Below are 22,060 nucleotides of genomic sequence, written 5' to 3'. Positions count from 1 at the left end.
TAAAAAATTAACATTGTTGCTGACGTGTACTATGTAGTTAGGCCTGCAATGGTTGCATCTCTACTAAACAGGTAGGGACTTTCTTGTTTGTTTCTAAAGTAAAAATTCACTTTATTCATCTGTTTACGACACAGTACACAAGAGGCAAAGTGTTTCACATCACAGATTTCACTTCCAACTCCTTGAAATGTTCATTTATTTGGCTAAAAGGAGAGACTAGATGGGAAAGCCAGGCAATGATTAGGCAAATGAAATAAGGATGGGGCAGGGGACAGTGCTGCGGTAACATTATCTTCACAGGGATGGGCACGAGGGGGCTAGTAGTTGCAAGCTGATTTTCTAGAATTGATAGCTGAAAGCGTTGGAGCACTGCTCCTGGACACATGAGCCATCACAGGCGTCCATCATCGCCACCACACAGGTACAGCTGTGCTTTCTGGTAGTCACCCTAGGTGTCTTGCTGGATGTAATAGGAGAGGGACTTGCTGTACTTTATCTTGAATTCAGACCTAATTTTCAACATGTCCACCTCATTGCGGGGAAACCATGATACGATTCTGATTGGGACCTTATCACGAGTCCCGTTGCCTTCCATGGAATCATACAGTCGGTCAGCAAAATACAGGGGCTTGTTCTGGATCCACTGGACCAGGATCAGGAAAGCATTTCCAGGTTCCCTTGACTTCCTTATTGATGCTCTCCAACATGTCATAAGGGCTGTAGCTCTTGTACCTTTCAAATACTTTCTGGAAGTGACACACACTCCACTCAGTCATGATGCTGATCCATTTTGGAACATCAGTTTCTTTCCTCTTCACTTTAGCATCACTGAGATCCCAGGCATCTTGGTCAATCAGTTCACAATCAATGGCAGAACCATCTTCAGCTCTTTTACCCTTTGCGAGCGCAACCATCAACTTGCGGAAGTCACCAGATGTGTCAAAAGTAATGTCCTTTTCCAGATCGGTCTTGTGCTTTTCCTTGTAGACTGTTAATTTCCTGCAATTCCTGGTTGGTCCATGATCAGATGATCTCCACGAGGGAGTCATCTGTCGCCAGCCCCTTTGTAGAGGCTTTCGCCTCCAAAGCGTCATACTGAACAGGTGTTTTCAATAGGCCCAGAATCCCCATCTCCAGGTGGCTGGACAAGGCTGACTCCAGTGCTGATATAAGTTCCCGTTTTGGTCCTTCTGAGGTAGGCGAAAGCAATATCCTGTCTCTGTTCATTGCTGTGGTTGGTCAAAATGTTGATGAAGTGACCTTATTCACAACTTTGGTCTTGATGGCTGTTTCAGTGATCCTGGTCAGCATCAGAGTTGGTGTAGGCTTTGACTGACCCGTCCACACTTGGGGATGTAGAGTGATCACCCTCCAAGCTGAGCTTGCACAGAATTTCGTGAACAGTAGACATTTTAAAAGACGCTGGGCTGGATGCCGAGAGCTGCCTGTACAGACTTTTCCCTTGTCATTATTCCCTAAACGATACATTATAAAAGTCATTTACATGACATTCATATGGTATTGGGTATTAGGAGTAATCTAGAAATGATTTAAAGTATATGGGAGGATATGCATGGGTTATATGCAAATACTACACCATTTTATATAGGGGACTTGGGCATCCACAGATTTTGGTATTTCCCCTCAAATACCAAGCGATGACTGTTCTACACTATCTTGATTATTGTAGCTTTAATATGTCTTGAAATCAGGTTGTGTGAGTCCTCCATATTTTTATTTTTAATATTTTGGCTATTCTAGATGCATTTCTATTTAAATTTTAGAATCAACTTAGCAATTTCTGTTAAAAAGTCTGTGGGGTTTTGATTTGGATTTTATTGAAACTATATATCCACTTCGTGGAATTAACCTCTCAGTAATATTGAATCTTCCAGTCCATAAACATGGTATATACATTTATTTGTTTTTCAAACATTTTCTAAGCAGTTTTTAAATTTTCTGCATGTATTTTTAAGCATAGCTTGTTAAATTTATTCCTAAGCTTGAAAAGTTTTTAATGCCATTGTAAATTTTTTAATTCCCTAATTGTTGCTAGAATATATAAATATAATTGATTTTTGACCATTGACCTTGTTTCCTGTCATTTGTGAATAAAGACGTTTTTTATTCTTTTCCAGTTTATTTGCCTTTTGTTTCTTTTTCTTTATTTGAATGGCTATGGCCTCCAATATAATGTTGAATAGATGTGGTAAGAAGACATCTTTGCCTTGTTCCCAGTCTTAAAGAGAAAATATTAACTCTTTCATCATTAAGTATGATGTTAGTTGAAATTTTTTATATATATATATTCCTTTAATTGTATGGAGTTCACTTTTGAATAAAAGTTCCCTTACCTTGTTGAGGTTTTTTTATTATGAATGGGTGTTTAATTTTGTCAAATGTTTATCCTTTTTTATTCTGTTGATATGGTGAATTACATTAACTGACTTTAATAAGAATTTGTCTGTGTTTATGAGGGATATTGGTCTGTAGTTTTCTTTCTGACGTCTTTGTCAGGTTTTGGTGTTAAGGTTATGCTGACCTCATATAATGAGTTGGGAAGTCCTTCCCTCCTTCATTTCTAAAAGTGTTTATGTATGATCCTGGTGTCATTTCTTCCTTAAAATTTAACAGAATACACCAGTGAAACCATCTGGGCCAGCAATTTTTTGTTTTGTTTTGTTTGTGGGAAGATTTTTTAAAATTTATATGGAATGATTTTTAATAAATTTCATTTTCTTTAATAGATACGAGATATTCAAATTTTCTATTTCTTACTGTGTCAGTTTTGGTAATTTGTGTCTTCCAAGAAATTATAACAGAGTGTAATCTGTTAATGTCTTTTATTTTAATACTCAGATTATTCCATATTGGGCTGAGAGCCCCTTTAGGCTGACATCTGTGCCCCTCTGACATAGCTCCATCATTCCTTGAGTATTTCCAGTTTCATCTTGTGTTTTTCCTGTCCAATCCTGGAATCAGCCATTGCTCCAGGGAGCTGTGATTCCTTTTAGAGCAGAATGGCATTTAGAAGCCAACATTTAAACATTAACTTTTATTTTACGTCTCTATTTGTACATTTTGAAAACGATGAGTTAACATTAATACCTCCAGTTCCAATTCAACACCACAGTTTGTTCTAGATTTCTCCCTTTACATATTTGTAATTCTCTTTTCTAATAATAAGAAATCTGGTTTTTTCCTTCAGCACTTTAAAAATGTTGTTTCCTTCTCGCCTTCTTTGCTTATAGTGAAAAGTCTGCCACTATTTATATTGTTACTCCTATGTATGTATTACCGTGTTTCCCCGAATATAAAACCTAGCTGGACAATCAGCTCTAATGTGTCTTGTGGAGCAAAAATTAATATAAGACCCGGTCTTATTTTACTTTAAGACCGGGTCTTCTATAATATGATATGCTATAACATAATATAATATAATTATAATATAATATAATGTAATATAATATACCAGTTCTTGTATTAATTTTTGCTCCAAAAGACTCATTAGAGCTGATTGTCTGGCTAGGTCTCATTTTCGGGGAAACACGGTAGTAACATCCCTTTTTTCTTTGACTACTTTCAAGGTTTTGTCTTTGTGGTTTTCATCAGTTTTGACGGTGTTAGACTAAGTTTTGTTTTCTTTGTATTTATCACCCCGGTTTGCTGATCTTAGATCAGTAAGTCAGTGGTTTTTACCAAATTAGAGAAATACTTGCTAACTATTTTTATAACTTTTTTTTGTTCCCCATTCTCGCCTCTCTCTTGGGTCTCCCAGTAAACATGTTAGATCATTGAAAACTGTCCCACAGATGACTGAGATTCTGTTTCCTGCATTTTTTCTCTCTCTATTCTTCAGTTTAAATAGTTTCAATTGATCTGTCTTTAATTTCAATGACCTTTTCTTTCACCATCTCCAGTCTGCTTTTAAACCCATCCAGTAAATTTTTAATTTCAGATAATGTACTTTTTAATTCTAGAATTTGTTTGGTTCATTTTAGGTTTTCATTTTTCTGGTGAAAATTTTACATCTGAAAATTTCCATTGTGACCATATTTTTCATTTAAGTTGTTGAACATATTTATTATAGCTTCTGTAGAGCCTTTATGTGGTTTCTTACAACTAGATCATCTCAGGGTCATTTTCTGCTTGTTCCTTTTTCTCTTAACTGTGAGTCCCAGTTATCTGCTTCTTCTCATGTCTTGAAGTTTTTTATTATATAATGGGCATTATAAATGATATATAGCAGTCTGGAAAGTTAATCTCTCACTGATTAAGTTTCTGACTGGTACTTGCGACTTCATAGAGTCTGGGTTTGCATTCATTAGGGCAGGTGTGTTTTGGTTTTGCCCTTAGTCCTAAATCAGATCTCTTAGATCTAAGACTTATTCTTTAGTCTTAATGCAGGATCTTTCCAAGTTTACATCGGAAAGTTTGAGGTGCTTATTAACTCCCTCTAACTTAGTAGGAATCAAATTCTAAATTCTGTCTTCTCTCATGGGCAGCAGCTAGAATCTCTGCTGAGATCTTTCAGTCTTCTGTTACTTTCCATTGGAATCCATGGAGTCTCCCATTCATGTATATAGTTTGGTGGGGGTTAGCCATAGATTTGAGGGGAATTTATATGAATGTTTTGATGCTTCTTCCCTCCCCCATGGCTCTTTTCTATTTTCTGTGATTTCTCTTCTCAATTTTCAGCCACTATGGCAGCCCTGAACTCCATCCTCTGACATCTCAAGCCAATAGACTGTGGCTTTCTAATTGAATTTTAGTCACCCTGCACCAAGTGGACCGGTGAGTACCCTTAGGAAAAAAGCACATAAACACGGATCTCATCCAGAGTGGCTATCCTTTCAAGGTCAGTCCACTCCCCCCAGTTTCTGCCTACTTTAGGTCAATCTCCTGCCTTTAAGTAGTTATTTTAAAATACTTTTTCTGTGGTTTATAATTGTTGTCTCAGAAGGGTTAATCCAATACAAACGTCTCTGCCATTATTAGAACCAGAACTCTTTGGCTTCAAGTTTTATTTTATTCAGTATGCACCAATTATTTCATACATGTCTTTTAAAAACACAAAAAGTTTCATTTTAAAAAATTGTGTTGTCTGTACATGAATAGTAAATGTTTGTGGTATTAATAGTTGCAAAAGAAGTACTGAACCCTGAGCCCAGAATTTAAATGTATTATACCAATAGTCCCTATATGTTAATGTCAAGTGATCCAATTTATTCTTTTAAAATGTGTGTTTTGAAATGATTTCAACTTAAATGATATAAGAATAAAACAGGTAAGTGTGGATACATTTTAAAAGTTTAACTTGTTTAAATGGAGAGCCAATTTTATAGTATTTTTTTTATTTCATTTTTGTCTACAAAAATGTCTACACTCTTTCCAAAGAGCGATAATTGAATTATTTAAAATATGTATACATCCATTACTGATATAAATAAGTGAATAAATAAATGGGAGAAATCATAGCTCTTCCTTACAGAAAAATTCAGTTAATAAATGTAGAAGGAAGGGAGAAATTTTAAAATTACTCTTAGAACATCCCAGTAAAATTTACCAAGGCAAGAGCCAGCAATAGATGCTAAAATTAGCAGGCAAAGTTTAAGCAGAAACAGAATATTTGCATAGTCCCAAAGTATTTCCCCCAATATTTAGTAATTCTTAAAGGAAAAAATAATAAGCTTACAATTAAGAATCATAGCAGACACGACCTTAGGCAAGTGATCAAGGTTAACATCACCAGAAATATTCATCAACATACCTCCTGACTTGACACATTGAGAAGGGCACAGCACCTCTGCGGTATCCGTCCTAATGATGTGTAACCTCAATTTGATCGTGAGAAAACATGAGACAAACCCAAATTGAGGGACGTTCTATAGATTAATTAATCAGTACTCTTCCGAAGTGTCAGTCATGAAAGAGAAGAAAAACTGAGGAATTTTAACAGTTTAGAGGAGACGAAGAAGCCATGACAAATGAATGCAACATGGGTTCTTGGATTAGATCCTGAACAGAAAATAGGACATAAGTGGGAAAACTGGTGAAACTCATTTACTTTATATTGTACTACGTTAATTCCTTAGTTTTGATAAATGTTTTGTGGTAATGTAAGACATTCACACAAGGGAAAACTGGGGAAAAGGGTATACAGGAACTCATACCTGTTTTTGCAACTGTTCTGTAAATCTAGAATTTTTAAAAAGTGGATTCTTTCCTATTGTTAGACTTAAGAGATCACCTGTCTTCAGATTTTTCTCTTTCATTTCAACACACATATTTATACCAGTAATTCTCAAAGAGTGTTCCTAGACTAGGTGCATTAACATCAACTGGGGACTTTTTAAAAATGCTAATTCTCAGAAGCTCTGGGAATTGGCCTAGCAATCTGTGTTTTAACAAGCCCTCCAGATGATTCTGATGCTCACTAAAGTTTGAGAACCATGATTTGTACCACCAGTAAAAACTTAAAGACTAAAAAGAAACATTTGTATTAATATATTGGCCAGTTACTAATAATGTTTGCTTACCATAAAGTATAGCCTTTTTTTTTAAAATTTGTCGTAAAATACATGTTAACATTTACCATCTTGGTAATTTTTTAATATACAGTTTAATGGTATTAAATACATTCACATTGTGTAACGGTCACCACCATCCATCCCCATAACTCATTTCGTCTTGTAAAACTGAATCTCTATACCTGTTAAACAATAACTCCCCATTCTCCCCTTCTCCCAGTCCCTGGCAACCAGCATTCTACCACATTTTGCTTATCCATTAATCCATCAATGGACACTTGGGTTGCTTCCACATTTTAGCTGTGGTAGATAATGCTGCTGTGAACACAATATACAACTGTATCTTCAAGAATGTTTTCAGTTCTTTTGGGTATATACCCAGAAGTGGAATTGTTGGATCATATGGTTAATTCTATTTTTAATTTTTTAAGGAACCCCCATCATACTGATATCCACAGTGGCTATACCGTTTTACAGTCCCACTAACAGTGCACAAGGGTTCTAATTTTTCCACATCCTCTCCAACACTTGTTTTCTGTTTTGTTGTTGTTTTACTAGTAATCATGCTAATGGGTTCGTGAAGTAGTATCTTATTGTAGTTTTGATTTGCGTTGCCCTAATGATTAGTGATGTTGACCATCTTTTCATGTGCTTGTTGGCTATTTGTATATGTTCTTTGGAGAAATGTCTATTCAAGTCCTTTGCCCATTTTTGAATAAGTAACATCCCCACTTTCCATACATACAGTGAACCACTGCTGCTCACATACTTGTTCATGGGCACATCACTGGCTCTTGTGGGCTCTTTGCTTCCCCTTGTCTGCTTTGTCCCTCAGCTCCTCTATATCTGGAATTTACACATAGGATCTATTTGCATGTTGATTTTGAGAAATAGGGCAGAATTTGAAAACTGTATAAGATAATATTTCAATATTTAAACTCGTTTCCAAAAAATTGTTTTTACAGACTTATAACAGCTGTGCCAGACTCTGCTTAAACCAAGAAACAGTATGTCTAGCAAGCACTGCGATGAAGACTGAAAATTGTGTGGCCAAAGTAAGTAATATTACTCATCAATACATGTTATACCACATCATAACAACGCCTTATCTATAGACATCTTCACTCAGTATTACTATTAAAGATTATTACAGGACTTTATATTTAAAAAAGAATACAGCAGGCATCATTTTGTCCAAATTAGTTTGCAAGTTGGAATCTCCATGTCTTCAGTTGTAACAGAATTTTTTGATTATGTATTCTGATCACATTTTAGTTTAAATCACATTTGTTGCTTGACACTAGTTATGGATTTTTGTAGCAAAGGATGGAGACTACATGATACCAGGCCTGGCTCTAATAATAACAGTAAGTAACTGAGAACCTGAATGTATAATACAATAGATTAAAGTAGTTAAAGTTGAAAATGTTGTAAGAGTGACAAATCTTACTTATCGCAAATGAGTCAAATTTGTATAAGAAAATATACAATTATTTTTATAAGTTTGTTCATGGTTTTTAAATGTAATTAAGTAGAGAGTATACCATTGCAAGGATTGTGAAATAATGCTATAGCAAGTCCAATTATTATATCACTGTTATTTATTGAGTGGCTAGTGATAGAAATATTCCTTTTGGTGATCTTTATCTCTGTGGACAAGTATGTTTAAATCATACATACGAGCTACCTGTTCCTCCTGTATAAATGTGAGCCATATCTATAGCCTAGATACAAAACAATCTTACGTTAGAGATCTTACAATTGAATAATCATATCAACTATGACTCAAATTTTCTAAGTATCTCTAATTACTCAAGAACTTTGATCTAAATTTTGATTATTTCAGGAATAAGTAAAATTCCCGTATGGACTCTGTTTCTAGACTTTTACTTTACATATCTGCAAAATTACTGCCTTTATAACTATTCGGGGGTTTGTCACTGTTACAACATTCCCAACTTTAATTTGCTTTAATCTATTGTATTATACATTCAGGCTCTCAGTTGCTTACTGTTATTATTATTAGAGCCAGGCCTACTTTCATGAAGTCTCCATCCTTTGCTACAAAAATCAAAGGACAGCAATAGTTTTTTTAGTTTTTTTATTTTATTTCTTAAAATATGCAGTGGTCTCTGAACCTACTTTATCAACTGAAAATATATCATAGAAAATATGATCATTGGAAATGATCCATATAAGAAATGTCAAAATTTATTAAAAGTTGTAGTTTAAAAAGACAGTTAATCACTTAATTGTCTCTTAAATTAGGATGTCTTAATAATTTGCTGCAAAATACGAATATTATAAATTACGTATATTTTTTCAGTCATTTAGTTATATCTATCAAATGCTGATTGGCCCTGTTTTATATCCAGCATTTGTACATTGAGATGTGGGACCAATAATTTGGGCCTTTAAAAATAATCTGTCCCATGTTTGGCCACACTGCTCTCAGTTTCATCACAAGTGGGTGACTTCTGGCTCAACAAGGTAAAATCTTAACATGAGCACCGATCCAAGGACAGGGTGACGATTTTAATGAGTTTCATTGAGCGCTGGCCAAGTGAGCATCTGTTCCTTTTGTTTTCTCTGTACTTTGTAAGCCAGGATCTCTAAGCTACATACTTATGTTGGTGTGGCTCTGTATGATGTGATGTGTTTGTTTTTTTCCTCTCCCACCCTCTACTTCAGTGGTGCATGGTTAGAAATCTTCTGGCATCTGGCACAATGGCATAATTTCTTCTGTGCTCTTGGGTGAGGAAATAAGTTTGCTCATTGCTGCTCATCAGTCTGTTTCCTTTGCTCCCAGATGGTGACCCTTTCATTCCTTTCTTGCTTATTTTAACATTATTCTGACACCTATATCCTTTTGTTGTCTCCATAAATACCCTAATTTAATAATGATTTCCTATTGGAACCCACCTAACTTTCTGGGTTTTTTGTTTTTTTTTAATTGGCCCACATCCTCTCTCATGGTTCATTTTTTCAGATTTGAGCCAAATAAACTATTGATCAATGGCAAATAAAAATATGTAACTGAAAAATTTTTTTCTTGAAACAGCCTCCACTGAGATACGAATAACACGGGAATAGGGAAAGTTTTCCTTTTTTCATTTACATGTGTTATATGTGTCTCATGATTCTGTGCTGTTTCTGTTGGCCTCATTTATTGCTCGACCTTTGAAAGGTAATGACTTGCTATTATTTTTGTGGGTCTGCAAACTTGTCCCTATTTCCTACTCTTCACTTTTAGCTCTTAACTGAATAGTTTTATCTGTGTTGCACTTGATATGGCTGCAGTGGTTTTTAACTTGGTACAAGTGTCTGTTGATTCAGATTTTCTCCATAGTGGTTTTGAATGTCTAACCATCTCCATGTGAGAGCAACTGTAATCAACCATTTTTGTCTCTAGTTCAAAGCAGTTAATTCTGATAGGAGTGTCTTTGGTTTGGGTAGAGATAGTCAAGTCTAAAACCTTATTATTCAATACTGTTTATATGAGTTTTAGAGAAGACATTAATACGTTATTCCCTTAAAAACAGCGATGTTGTTACATATGGACCTGTATAGTACATTGTATGTGACTCTTCTTTGCCAGAGATACCTTACAATAACTGCAACACAGGGGGTCTAGGGAAAGGGACCTGTTAGTCCTCTTTAGAATCCAAGAAAACAAAGTTGTAAAACTACAGCTACCCTAGATTAATAATCTTCTGAATCTCTGACTTGAAGAATGAGGAGTACGAAAAGATTTAAAAATAAAAATGGAGGAAAGGTCACTTTACTACTATAACTTAATCCAAGTAATATTTGGAGGCACTGAAATGTCTTTTATTTTCTTCCAAAGCCTTCCTTCCTACTAATTATAGCCCTGTAGTTCGTGAGATTTGTGTTTGGAACATGATGAGCTTTGTATTTATTGTAGCTTTAACTGGACAGTTGTTATTGACTGCCAACTTAGTCTTTAAAATCAATAATTACATTGTACCTAATTGTCAATCTTCATGATGTTTTTTAATTGGTAAAGAAAACTAACTGGAAAAAATGAAGAGCATTAATTCTTTGTTATCTTTTAATTGACTATTTAAATACTACTGAAAATTTTGGTTTCAGGCTTTTCCCTAATTTACACACACACACACACACACACACACACACGCACACACAGAGTTAAAATTGAGTTGTTTGAATACATCTACCTCGATTCCTGCCCAGGTAGGAGGAAGTTCTGCCTCTGTGTTTTGAAAATAAGCCCCTTCAGTTGTCCTTTGTAGATGTTCTGTATTGTAGTTGTTGTTGTTATTGTTTTTTACTTGAGACTAATAATCTGTTTCCAACTGACTGAGACAGAAAAATGTGATGTTCCTTTCCACTCACTCCAGATTTTGATAGAAGACTTGTTTTATTTATTTCCAAAATTATATCCGCAGGAAACAAGCTGTTTAAATTCAGATTATGCTGAAGCAAAATGGTCCTGGTAAGAGAAGCAACGTGCTGTTTTACGAGCACAGAGTCCCTTTTCTCATAACTGATTGATAGTAAATATTTTCCTGAAGAATTATTGCCAACCATGAACAGTGCAACTGTTTCACTTTTTTTCCGTGCTACTTGCTGTACCAGCCATTGTCGGTAATTAAGATCTACAATTCACAATGCAGACGTTTGCACTTCCTCTGGGTCTGTGCTATTTATAAGGCATTTCAGCTGTTCAGAGTTTCTTTTGAGTTTTAAACTACATGTTAACAGGCTTCTTTAATATACTGTTCCACAAGTAGCATGTCAGATGGTCTGTTCTTTGCACAGGCTCCTCTATTGGGTCTAAACATTAGCTTTATGAAGAATATATTTAGATTTAACCATATCACATTGAACTCAGTGATATGGTTAAAACTAAATATACTATTCCAAAAACTCTGGAGAGTGATGTATTACATATTAGGCTTAACACTAAGGCAGGAATAAAGTTCAGAAGTAATATATTTTTCTTTCATCTTCAAATGTTCATATGAATTTAATGAGTGTTAGTGGGGGTTACAGAGAGGTTCTGAGAAATAATAGTAGAGAGACTTCTCCAAGCTCACTTTGAAGTAATAATAGAATCAAGGACCATTGTTATAGAGAAGAGTTTGTATGTTTGTCAGATTAAGGATTCAAGAATACATAACCTTTTAGATGTTATGTATTCTTGATGCATGAATTTAGGAATACAGACAGAGGGGACTAAATGGATCAGCAGATTGAATGCACATTTGTGTGATAGCTTTAGGAACCCTAACTAGCATATGCCATTGGAGAGGAAAGTGTAAATAGGAATCCTGGTCTGTATGAAAATTGGTAAAATTTAAAGTCATTTTCAACCATTTCAAGAGAGTTAATTTAAAAAATAAAGTCATGAAGTATGAATCTTTATGAATTATACCTGAGAGAGTAACTGCTTACATAGTCTCCTTACTACCTGTATTCATTGTTAAACATATTATAGAAGAGAAAAAAACAAGAAACTGAAAGCTGTCAACAAAATATGTTTAAAACTTTGCCCTGAGTGGGGATCAGACTGGCTGTTTTTAAGCATGAAGTCAGCTGTATAGATTCTGCACGTTGGTGGCCAGCATCTTTCCGCAGAGCAGAGCTGTGGAGAAAGGCAAGACACAGGGTTTCAGTGTTGATTTCCTGGTGGCCCCTTGAATATAGACAGAGTTTATAACAAAGCCTCCAAGGCAGTTTTATTTGCCAAAACCCAAAACTTTCTGTGTTCTTTTGAACTACAGCCAGCCACGGTGTTTTGTAAACTTTTTTCCCTCAGTGAACTCTTTATGAACCTTTTTTTTAGATAGCAGCAGTGGTTCAACTGTTGGGAACCACTGATATATCTGACTGAGATGCTTCAAGATGCTAGAACCTATTCACATTTCCTTCTAGCCAGGGAGCTAATAAGATTGAGTTTGTCTTTGTGGATTGATCTAGATTAGCATGAGATGAGCCAAGTAAGTCAGTATCTTCCTCAGTGAAAAAGGAAAGGTTGGGAGGGAGAGAGGGTGAAGGAAGAAAGTTCTTCATCAAGAATTGACTGCAGTATTGCCTGCTGGTGCATGTCGGATCACCAGCATCGAGAGATCACATGGCTTCTCCAAAAGTCAAACGATCAATTCGCCTCGTTTTGGCTCTGTACTTAATGCACAAACAGTGCGATCTGCGGGGCTGTAATTGCATTGTTAGGGCCAAGGAACAAGCCTGTGCCTTTTCAGCAGACAGCTGGCAGGGAGAGAGGCATGTTGTTAGGAAAGAGAGAGGCAAGGCAAATAAAATTACTGCTAACGCTCAGAGATCGGCAGGAGTCCTACTTGCCTAATCTTACCGGTGGGAGCAAGCGGCTGTTGTAATCCAATTATAGCAGCATAAGCAATTTGTTAGACACTCCGCATAATGTAACAATTTCCCAATAAACTCTGACTTGTAATAACGTCGGCAAGAGTCCGCATAAATCTGCCCGAATGGTGGGGGCTGGAGCATTCGGCTGGGGGCTTGTAATTGGCGCCATCAGCACGTTTTGCGGAGTGCAGTATGGTGCAGTCTTTTAGTGCAGGAATTTTAAGGAGAAAAGCATGGCACACGTTGCTTAGAAAAAGAAAAGTGGCCATTAAAAGGGGAGCAGCAAGAAGGGCATACTCTTGCCTTCACATTACCTAGGAATCTTAGTAGAAAGAAGACAGGAGGAAGCCATGTTTCCTTCTAATACTAAAGGGGGGGGAAGGGGGGAGAGTGTGTGGATTAAATTCCTTTATTTAAAAGGCATGGGTTTCTAATATTTATACCCTTCTTCTCCCTCCCCCAAAATGCTGTTGAGGCAGCATTTAGCTAGCATTTTTACAAAATGTTCATAGCCAGGCAAGCCTAGAAATACGAAGTTTAAATCTATTTTTTTCTAGAGGTTAGCTTTTTCTTTATAACAGGAAAATAATTTTCTTTGTGCCCAGAACACATCTTTTAAAGATATTATCTCATTGAATATCAAACCTTTCTGCAAAGTTCTGCCTTCTTTAAGGAACCGTCTCTTACTGAAGGGCTTTTAAAACCCAGCTTGTTGTTTGTTTAGCTGGCTTTACTACACTGCTTATTTTCCAATTCTGGAATATATTGTGAATATCTAGGATTAGTAATCTTTCTTGTTGAACATTTACATTGTACAAGAATATGGTTTTTCTTATTTAAAATTATACCTGTGTGATTATTACAGAAATAATTGTTATTCCTAAATCATAAAATTTTTGTTTTGGAAAAATATTTGTTGTTGTGTGGAGAATATAAAACCTCCATTATTTATTGACTGATTAGCATTCGTAGTGACAGAATAGAATTTCTTATTTATATGAGGTATAGGAGGTAGAGAGTACTCCGAGATTTGAGTTAATAAACAGATTTTCATTCTACTGCGTGTACATTAAACGTTACCTACTTTCTTATGTCAACCCAACTCTTCATTGTTGTTAATTTATGTCCAAACCAAGCTTCTGGAATAACAGGATTCTTCAAAATATCATAATGCTATGGGTATTATTACAATAAATATTTACTTTCAGTATAAACATTTCCATCTACTGAAGCAAATGCTGCCTTGTTTGATTGTAGCTACATCAATAAACTGCAGTACCTCTAATAAAGCCACTCAGTGTCTGGGTTTAACTAATGGCTGATTTTCATGGCTTTGACAGTGAGCTGTGTGCGTTATTTTCTCCTGATATTGTAAAAATAATGAGAGCAAATTAGAACAATCAGTTTACACAGATAGCTCCTGATTGGGGGCGATGGGCAATATGGCAGCAGGTAATCCATCTTCAGGCTCCTGTCACATTAACTTCAGCAGTGTGAAAAGATCAGGTGGAGTAGGCAGGGATCCTGCCCAATCGGAACACTGAAATTAATGAGAAGAGCATTGCTCTGTGATCAACCTTTTAATTAGCAAGACTGGAAACGGAGAGAGTGATGAAGGCAGCACCACAGCTGCACAATGCCAGGCACAGTTCCTGAAAAGGGAAAGGGAAAAAAATCTGTGGGTTTTAACATCACACTGTTCTTACAATATACAGGCATTGTTTCCACTCTAGAGCTGGTTCACAGATTTTAAGAAATACTGCCTACTTTCCAGAGTAATGTCACAAATATCATTGATGTGTTAATGATCTATAGACTATAATTCTATCACGGGTCATTTAGGATTTTGATTACCAGCACACTTTGTTTGGCATTACAGTCTGGGTTTTAACTTTCGAATTTTTTTAAAATCAGGTAACCAGAGAAATTAAGAAGGTCTGCCTTGTCAACCTCCCACCACTCCACCCCTCCAATTTAGTTGCAGTAGCATGAGAGTTGTCTGGTTTGGAGCACTTCTGTCACTTGCAGTTGTTTAAAACAGGAGAAAATTCAGGCAGTAAGCTTTGGCATATTTAAATTGTGTTCCTTTCCTGATTCTGTTTATTAGGAAATTTGCTGTTTTTCCCCCTTATGCCATTGATTCTCAGTGTTGGGGTCTGTGTTATTTCAATTTATGTAACTGAGAATTGAATATTAATGAGTGGTGTTTATAGGAGGAAGAGGGGATCTATGCAATAACTGCAACTAAAGGCTTGATTCATTCATTTAAAGCTCAATTACACTAAAATTGTAACCTTGTTGGTAATCTCTGTAATATTGGAAAGTATGGCATGAGCCTATGGAAGACATTAATGAGTCAGATGTTCTCTACCACATAGTGCCTGTTTTCTGGGCCTCCTTTAGCAGGCTGTAACTTTGGGAAAGTAGAGGAGGCCATCAGGATTTGCAGTATTTTATAGTCTTTATACCTTAAGTTTAGTGGCTTGCTATAAAAGCAAATAATATAATGTAGACGATGTAAAGAATCCAGGTGTGTTCCAAAGATACATAAATTAAACTCGTTTTCTTGATATTAACAGTTAATTGACTTGGGCATTTATTTAAAGTATTAATACATAAAAAATCAGTTATCAGGTACCCATCTGAATACAGAATTGGCAGGAAAGAGCCTAAAATACAGTGCAAAATATTCAGGCTAGGTGTAAGGCGATCTTTTTTCATCATAGTTAATAGGACTTTTTCATAATATGTCTAACTAATGGTGATTCTAGCCTTGCAGCCCCTAAGATACTGTATTTATAGAATGTAAGTCCCTGATATTATATACTTCTATGCAAAATTCACAGTACGAAGGCACTTCACTGCCCCCAGTACACATCTTCCTACCCCTCTTCCTCCCAAAATAGTTAGTTTTGTTGTTGGTGGTGTTTTTACTGATGAGATTTTACTGAAAAACATTCATTTAGACTTATATATATATAAATATTTTAGAATCAGTGACTTAATACTAATTAATCTCTAAGACTTCTCCTCTACATTCTTTAAGAGAATGGTGCTACTGTGCATATTCATATTTTAAAGACCACTTGTTAGAATTTTGCGTGATACTTTTCTGCATTCCTTAATCTGGAAGAGAGATTTTTATTCTTACAGCTTTAATGGATTTAAGGCATTTCATTCTCCTTTCTCCTAGTTGAACAATTTCAGAAGCTTGGGCTCATAAGCTCTCCATGAATAAATGTGTTCTTAGTTATATGATATAAATAGATTACTTACAAAGCTTGTGAAACCTGAGCTCTCCTTTTGAACCTTTCAGTGCCCATGAGCTCAGGATCCATACATGTAAAATTTTATTCTTGTGTCGTGACTTCAGCTTATAAGGCAAATGAGCTATGAATTTAAATTACTATTCTACTCTATACCAAGTTTCTATAAAAATAAAATTATATTTTTCTCTTTTTCCTATGATTCTGGAATTCCATTTGGCTTTGTGATCTTGCCAATATTTGTTCTTATTGTTAAGAGTTCTTTTCCAGTAAGATTCGCTTCTTAAGATCAGTATTAAAATAAACATTACTTTTTTGAGGTCCTCTTTTTTTGTTATTTTATACTAGTAATTACAGAAATGTCTAACTGACTGAATGACCGATAAACTCCTTTTTAAATTTCCTGACAGAGCTTAAGTTACCAAGTCATCTTAAATTCTGCTAATCCCAAATCTCAATAGGGTTCACTTTAGAGAAATTTTCATTAGTCTAGTCCTTTGGAGCTCACCCAATACACCCTTAATTAAAGTTCTCATGTATGCAACCAGTTGAATCTCTAAGGCTGTTATAATTCTTTCTAAGTTCCCCATTCCCACCCCACCCCCCAATTTTTAGTTTGGGGATATGTTCCTATATAAGGAATTGAAAAATGTCCATTTTCCTTTTTGTGCATCTTCAGGATGGAAGACCTTTATCTCCCCTCACCCCTTTTGTACTACTCAAAATTTGAGGAGTAGAGAGAATACGGTAATACTTATTAATTTAAGCCCCTGTTTAGGCTACTATGTTACGTATTTCAGTCCTTCTGTGAACCTGGTGAGATGGATGATATTACCTCTATTTTACAGATAAGGAACCTTAAGCTTAGAGAAGTTAAACCTTTTCCAGAATTTTCACACCTCTTAAGTTGTAGAGTCACGTTTTGAACACAGATATATCTGACTTCAGAGTCCTTGCTCTACTACACCCTTTTGCCTTTCTAGTAGTATTTGGAGGCCACGTGTATCTTTCCTACCATTACACTTGGTCTCACACTAAGAAGCACGTCCATTTAATTTGATAGCTTTTCTCCGTTTGATTTCTATAGCACTTTTGACATCTAGCAAATGTTATTTATCTTCCCCTTCCCCCCTCTACTGCTTGTAAAAATACCTTGTTGTGACTGAACTGAGCCAAGTACTGTATTCAGAAAACTTAACTATTTCTATTCTGGATTACCTAGTTAATAACTCTACTATGTAACTTTAAATACTTACTAAATAATAATCACCTACCTTATAAACATAGGTCTTTAAACGATCTAAGATGACCTCATGGCTCCATGTTCCATTGTTCTACATATAAAATGAGTGGAACAGTATGAGTCCAATACTGGTGGTTCAAGGTGGTGATTCATACCTTAGTAATTGTTGTAGAAGTTGTTTTGGAATACAGATATTATCCTACTGTGACAGGATTTACAGTGTAAGCATACATTGGCAGTTCTTTTATATCACAAATTTATTTTTTCTGGTTAAGCTTGGTAATTAATTTTGTCAATTAAAAAAAAAAAAAGTATCTTAAGACTTCAAAGCCCCGGCTCCAATTACACTTCAGTAAATATTTTTATATTTGTACTCATGCTTCTAAATAGTTTGGTGATTGTGAAGACATGATGAGGATATCAGAGTTATAATAGTTGGACCTTGAACTCTCTGTTTCAGACAGAAGAGAGGAAGCTTGGGACAGGAGTGATTAAAAAGAAATAGATTCACCAAGAGCAAATGAAAACAAAAACAAACAAACATGAATATTACTTTGTGGGTGTGTATGTGTATATAAAATCTCCCTGAATATTCTCTAATGGAAAGAATGGGAGTTTTTGATAATTACGGTTAACATCAATTTCATGCTCAGGCTTATAAAATATGTAAGAAGCACTTGCTCACATGGAGTGCTAAGACCATGACAAACCATGTTAAAATAGTTCAAGAAGAATTACCATAATGATTAAGAATTAGGGGTCGGCCCGGTGGCTCAGGCGGTTGGAGCTCCGTGCTCCTAAGTCCGAAGGCTGTCGGTTTGATTCCCACATGGGCCAGTGGGCTCTCAACCACAAGGTTGCCGGTTCAACTCGAGTCCTGCAAGGGATGGTGGGCTCTGCCCCCTGCAACTAAGATTGAACACGGCACCTTGAGCTGAGCTGCCACTGAGCTCCCGGATGGCTCAGTTGGTTGGAGCGCGTCCTCTGCCAGTTCGATTCCTCAACTCCCGCAAGGGATGATGGGCTGCACCCCCTGCAACTAGCAACGGCAACTGGACCTGGAGCTGAGCTGCGCCCTCCACAACTAAGATTGAAAGGACAACAACATGATTTGGGGAAAAAGAAAAAAAAGTCCTGGAAGTACACATTGTTCCCCAATAAAGTCTTGTTTAAAAAAAAAAAACACCCAGGGGGAAAAAAAGAATTAATTCTTAACATAATTGTTAAGAATTAATTATGTCTTATACTTCAGATATCACTTCTTTAACTTTATCTACATTTTCTTAGAATATCTAATAGCATCAGAAATTTAATTATAAAGTAATTTTTTAACAACAACAAAAAACCTGGGAACCAGCCAAAAGGGAAATATAGAGAGAAAACCATGTTTAAAAAGAGATGGTTCCTACAGTGTTAACTATGGAGTGTGTAGCGTGACTCTGTAATGGAATATCATGGCAGGGGGTATAATACTGTAAATAAAATGAATATGCCACTTGTGGATTAATGGGCAACCTAAAGAGTGGCTTTATTTACATCTATGTGTGAGATTCATTTTCAGCTTGTGTTTTCTCTTATTCATGTGATTGGAGTACTTAAAAACCTGACAGTTTAATTAAGAAACTGTTTTAAAAAATCAGGTTCCTTGAATCTTGAGATATATACATATATACACACACACACAGATTATTTATTGATAAGTAGAAGGAATTTTCTTTAACTTTTTTCTCTGAGTAATACTTAAGGCAAAGAGGTGGGTTCTGAAATTAAGTCCAAGAAATACAGCTATTTTTTATATTTTGTTATGAATGATAAGGAGTAGGTGTAGACACTACGTGTATCCAGATTATAATAGATTCCATTTGGCAGTGATATACTTTTGTGGATCTGGCATGCTTTTCAAAGGTTTGGGTACTGAGTAATTTAAACTTAAATACATCTAGTCTGGGACACTATGGGAGCCACTATGTCAACATTATAACCTGAGAACATGCAATAAGAATAAATTCTAAGTGAGAGCTTTGTATAACTTTCTTTTTGTCAGCTGTTTAGGTTGCTGTTGATTGTCAATTAATACTATTATTTAGTGCTCTTGAAATTTCAAAAGTTTGGACTATTATTTACTCCCTGCTTCCCCTCAATTGAAAATGTGTGATAAAAGTTACTTATAAAAGGGAAATTGTATGCAAAAGTAAACTGCCTTCATTGTAGAGTTTGAATAGGATCAATTTTCACTTGGTATAGACCCTCAAATTATATGTATATATATAGTGAGAGAGTCTGATTGACTTATAAATGAAAAAAATTATGAAGTATATTTTTTAAAGTATTAAAATCCAGAGTTTGTGCCATCAAATTTCACAGCCACTTTGCACCATTGTTTATTGAATATGTACAGTGTGCCAGACACTGGGCTAACCAATGGTTTTATGTAAACTCTCACTTGAATTCTCACAGCAATCTCATTAAGCATACAGCCCTGTTTTACACACAACGAATAAACCCAGAACTCAGAGAAATCAAGCAACTTGCCCAAGGTATGTTGCAAAACTGGAATTTAAACCCAGACTGTCTGGCCCCATGGCCTATGCTTTCAACCATTGTGTTTTATAAATTTTAGTACACAGAAATTAGGGTACATGTAGCAAATGGGGGAGATTATCTAAAAAGTACTCTATGATGACCATTAACAACAGATTAACAAGTAACCAGGATTTGGAAAACAGAAGTATGCAAATTGATTATATAAAATCATGATACAGTAATACATTTTAGGTTTGTGTTCTTCTCTTGCATTTACGGTATTTTCCTTTTCAGCATTCCATATGAGATGATAAAAATTAAAGATACCTCAATTAGCATCCACAAAAAAGGAAAACTGTTCATTGAACCTTGTAATCTCCTCTTGCTGTCTGTTCGGCTTTTCTTTCAGGCTTTGATTGTGTGTAATAAAACTGTTGCTTAATTAATGCCAGGGTTCTGAAGTGTTTGGATGCCACAAAAGAGTGTGAAGAGGAGAAACCAAGAGGCAGCATCAAATAGCTTTTCTGTCGTGTTAATTTAGATCTGTCATTCTTGTTCTAGTTCATGATATACGGCTCCCAACAGATACTAGGTGAATTGAAAGAGAAGCAGTAGTGAATCCTGTCTTAGGAAAAACACAACTCATGATTGAAGTTCTCAGTAGGTTAATGAATAACTGTTTTCAGACAATATTTCACCCCTAGTTTGAGCTGCCCTTGGAATGAATGTGGCCTGTTAATGTGACCAACAGACATGATGCAAAACCAAACTAAGTGGTGACTTTGCATCATGTCTTTGTGGTATGTGCAGGAAAGATCAGGACTGATGTCTGTGGGGTACCACTGTCTTTGGCAGAGGGATGCTTGTGTGTAACCAGAGCATGAGAGACAAAGTTGTACTGGCTTGTATTAGTCTCTATTTAGGATGCTAAAAATGTAGTAAGAATTTCCCTGGGAAACTGCTAACGTTTCCTTATTTATGGACGTACTTTTCAAGGGATCTATATGCTAAAAAAAAAAAGTTGATAGGAAATGTTTGTTTCATGTAATAACTCAGAAAATATTTCTTAATTTTAGAATGCAGAATAATGAGTAACATAATAGCCTTCACTAAAATGAATTTACTTTTAAGATGACTTTACATTCTCTTCTTTTTCATTCTCTCATTCTCCCTCCATGATTCAGGAAGCTTATTGATTAATTATAGCTGGTTTTATATTTGTGTTAATTTTAACAAGAGTGTTGAAAAGCAGTGTTTCTTTCAGGGTGGAGAAGATTTAAAATCCAACAATAAAAAATGAAGCCCCTTTTATTTCTGGCTGCATTCCCAGATAGTTGTGTTATAATCATTGAACTTTTAGAGCCTGCTCAAATTCTGCCTGGAGTATGTAGGATTACAACATCATATCTAAATTACACTTTCTGGCAATATCCAAACATGAAATAGACATTGCTGGTGGATGTATGACATCATAATTTCTGATGGTTAAGGTGTCAGTGGAGAAGGGAGTTTACAAGCATAGGAAAATACTTAGGCTTCAATTTGAATATGTCTCTATTGTCCAGGGGGTTATTTAATGCTAATAAATACTTGTTTTAGAATGGATGGAACTAGGTTAAGTGTTTACAGCCAAACCTTTCTCTTCTCCACCGAAGAGCAAGGTTCTCCTAACACTGACCTACTTTGCTCTGAAACAGTATACTATAGGTACAGTGGTTATGCAGCCATAAAGAGAAAAATAGATGAAGACCAGAAGAATTTTTTAGTAGGAAGTGCTTGGTAGCGTGTTTCTTTGTTGGGGAGACATAATGTTGCCACAAATCATGAATAAATATTCCAAATTTTCTGATATTATCGCAGTTATAACCATTTTTAAGCCTCCTTTCTAAGTAGATATTTCTCTCCTGGCTTTCTGTATTGTGAACTTTACAAAACTGGCTTAGGCGGCCTATTAATTATTCATATCATAGCAACAATTAAAGCAAATTAAAAATAAAAATCGCCATATTGCGTTTAACCATCGGCAGCACCAAACTGTGTCAGCTCTGTAAGGGCCTGTGGTGTTTCCTTAGTTAAAAGTGCTAGAGGGAGCTCTAACCTTGTTCAGAGTAGTGGCATATGGGAACAGT

The 22,060-nt window shown here is 35.7% G+C and overlaps 1 protein-coding gene and 1 pseudogene across 12 annotated transcripts in view; one reads left to right on the top strand and one right to left on the bottom strand.

The window, feature by feature from the left end:
• BTRC (beta-transducin repeat containing E3 ubiquitin protein ligase) overlaps positions 1–22,060 on the top strand; it is a 167,740-nt gene that overhangs the window by 97,204 nt on the left and 48,476 nt on the right. For 11 of the 12 annotated variants that reach the window (XM_019724949.3, XM_019724948.3, XM_019724946.3 and 8 more), the window contains one exon: positions 7,496–7,585. In XM_019724949.3, coding sequence (XP_019580508.1) covers positions 7,496–7,585 — 90 coding nt within the window. Of the gene's footprint in view, positions 1–4,698; positions 4,795–7,495; positions 7,586–22,060 lie in introns of all 12 variants that reach the window. The other variant, XM_074339163.2, reaches the window with a different exon arrangement.
• Positions 243–1,502, bottom strand: LOC109443856 (annexin A2 pseudogene; annotated as a pseudogene).

This window comes from Rhinolophus sinicus, chromosome 15 (assembly GCF_057876585.1).
Source record: "Rhinolophus sinicus isolate RSI-liver-muscle chromosome 15, RSI-T2T, whole genome shotgun sequence".
Classification (NCBI taxonomy): Eukaryota; Metazoa; Chordata; class Mammalia; order Chiroptera; family Rhinolophidae; genus Rhinolophus; species Rhinolophus sinicus.
This window is presented reverse-complemented; position numbering and strand designations above follow the sequence as displayed.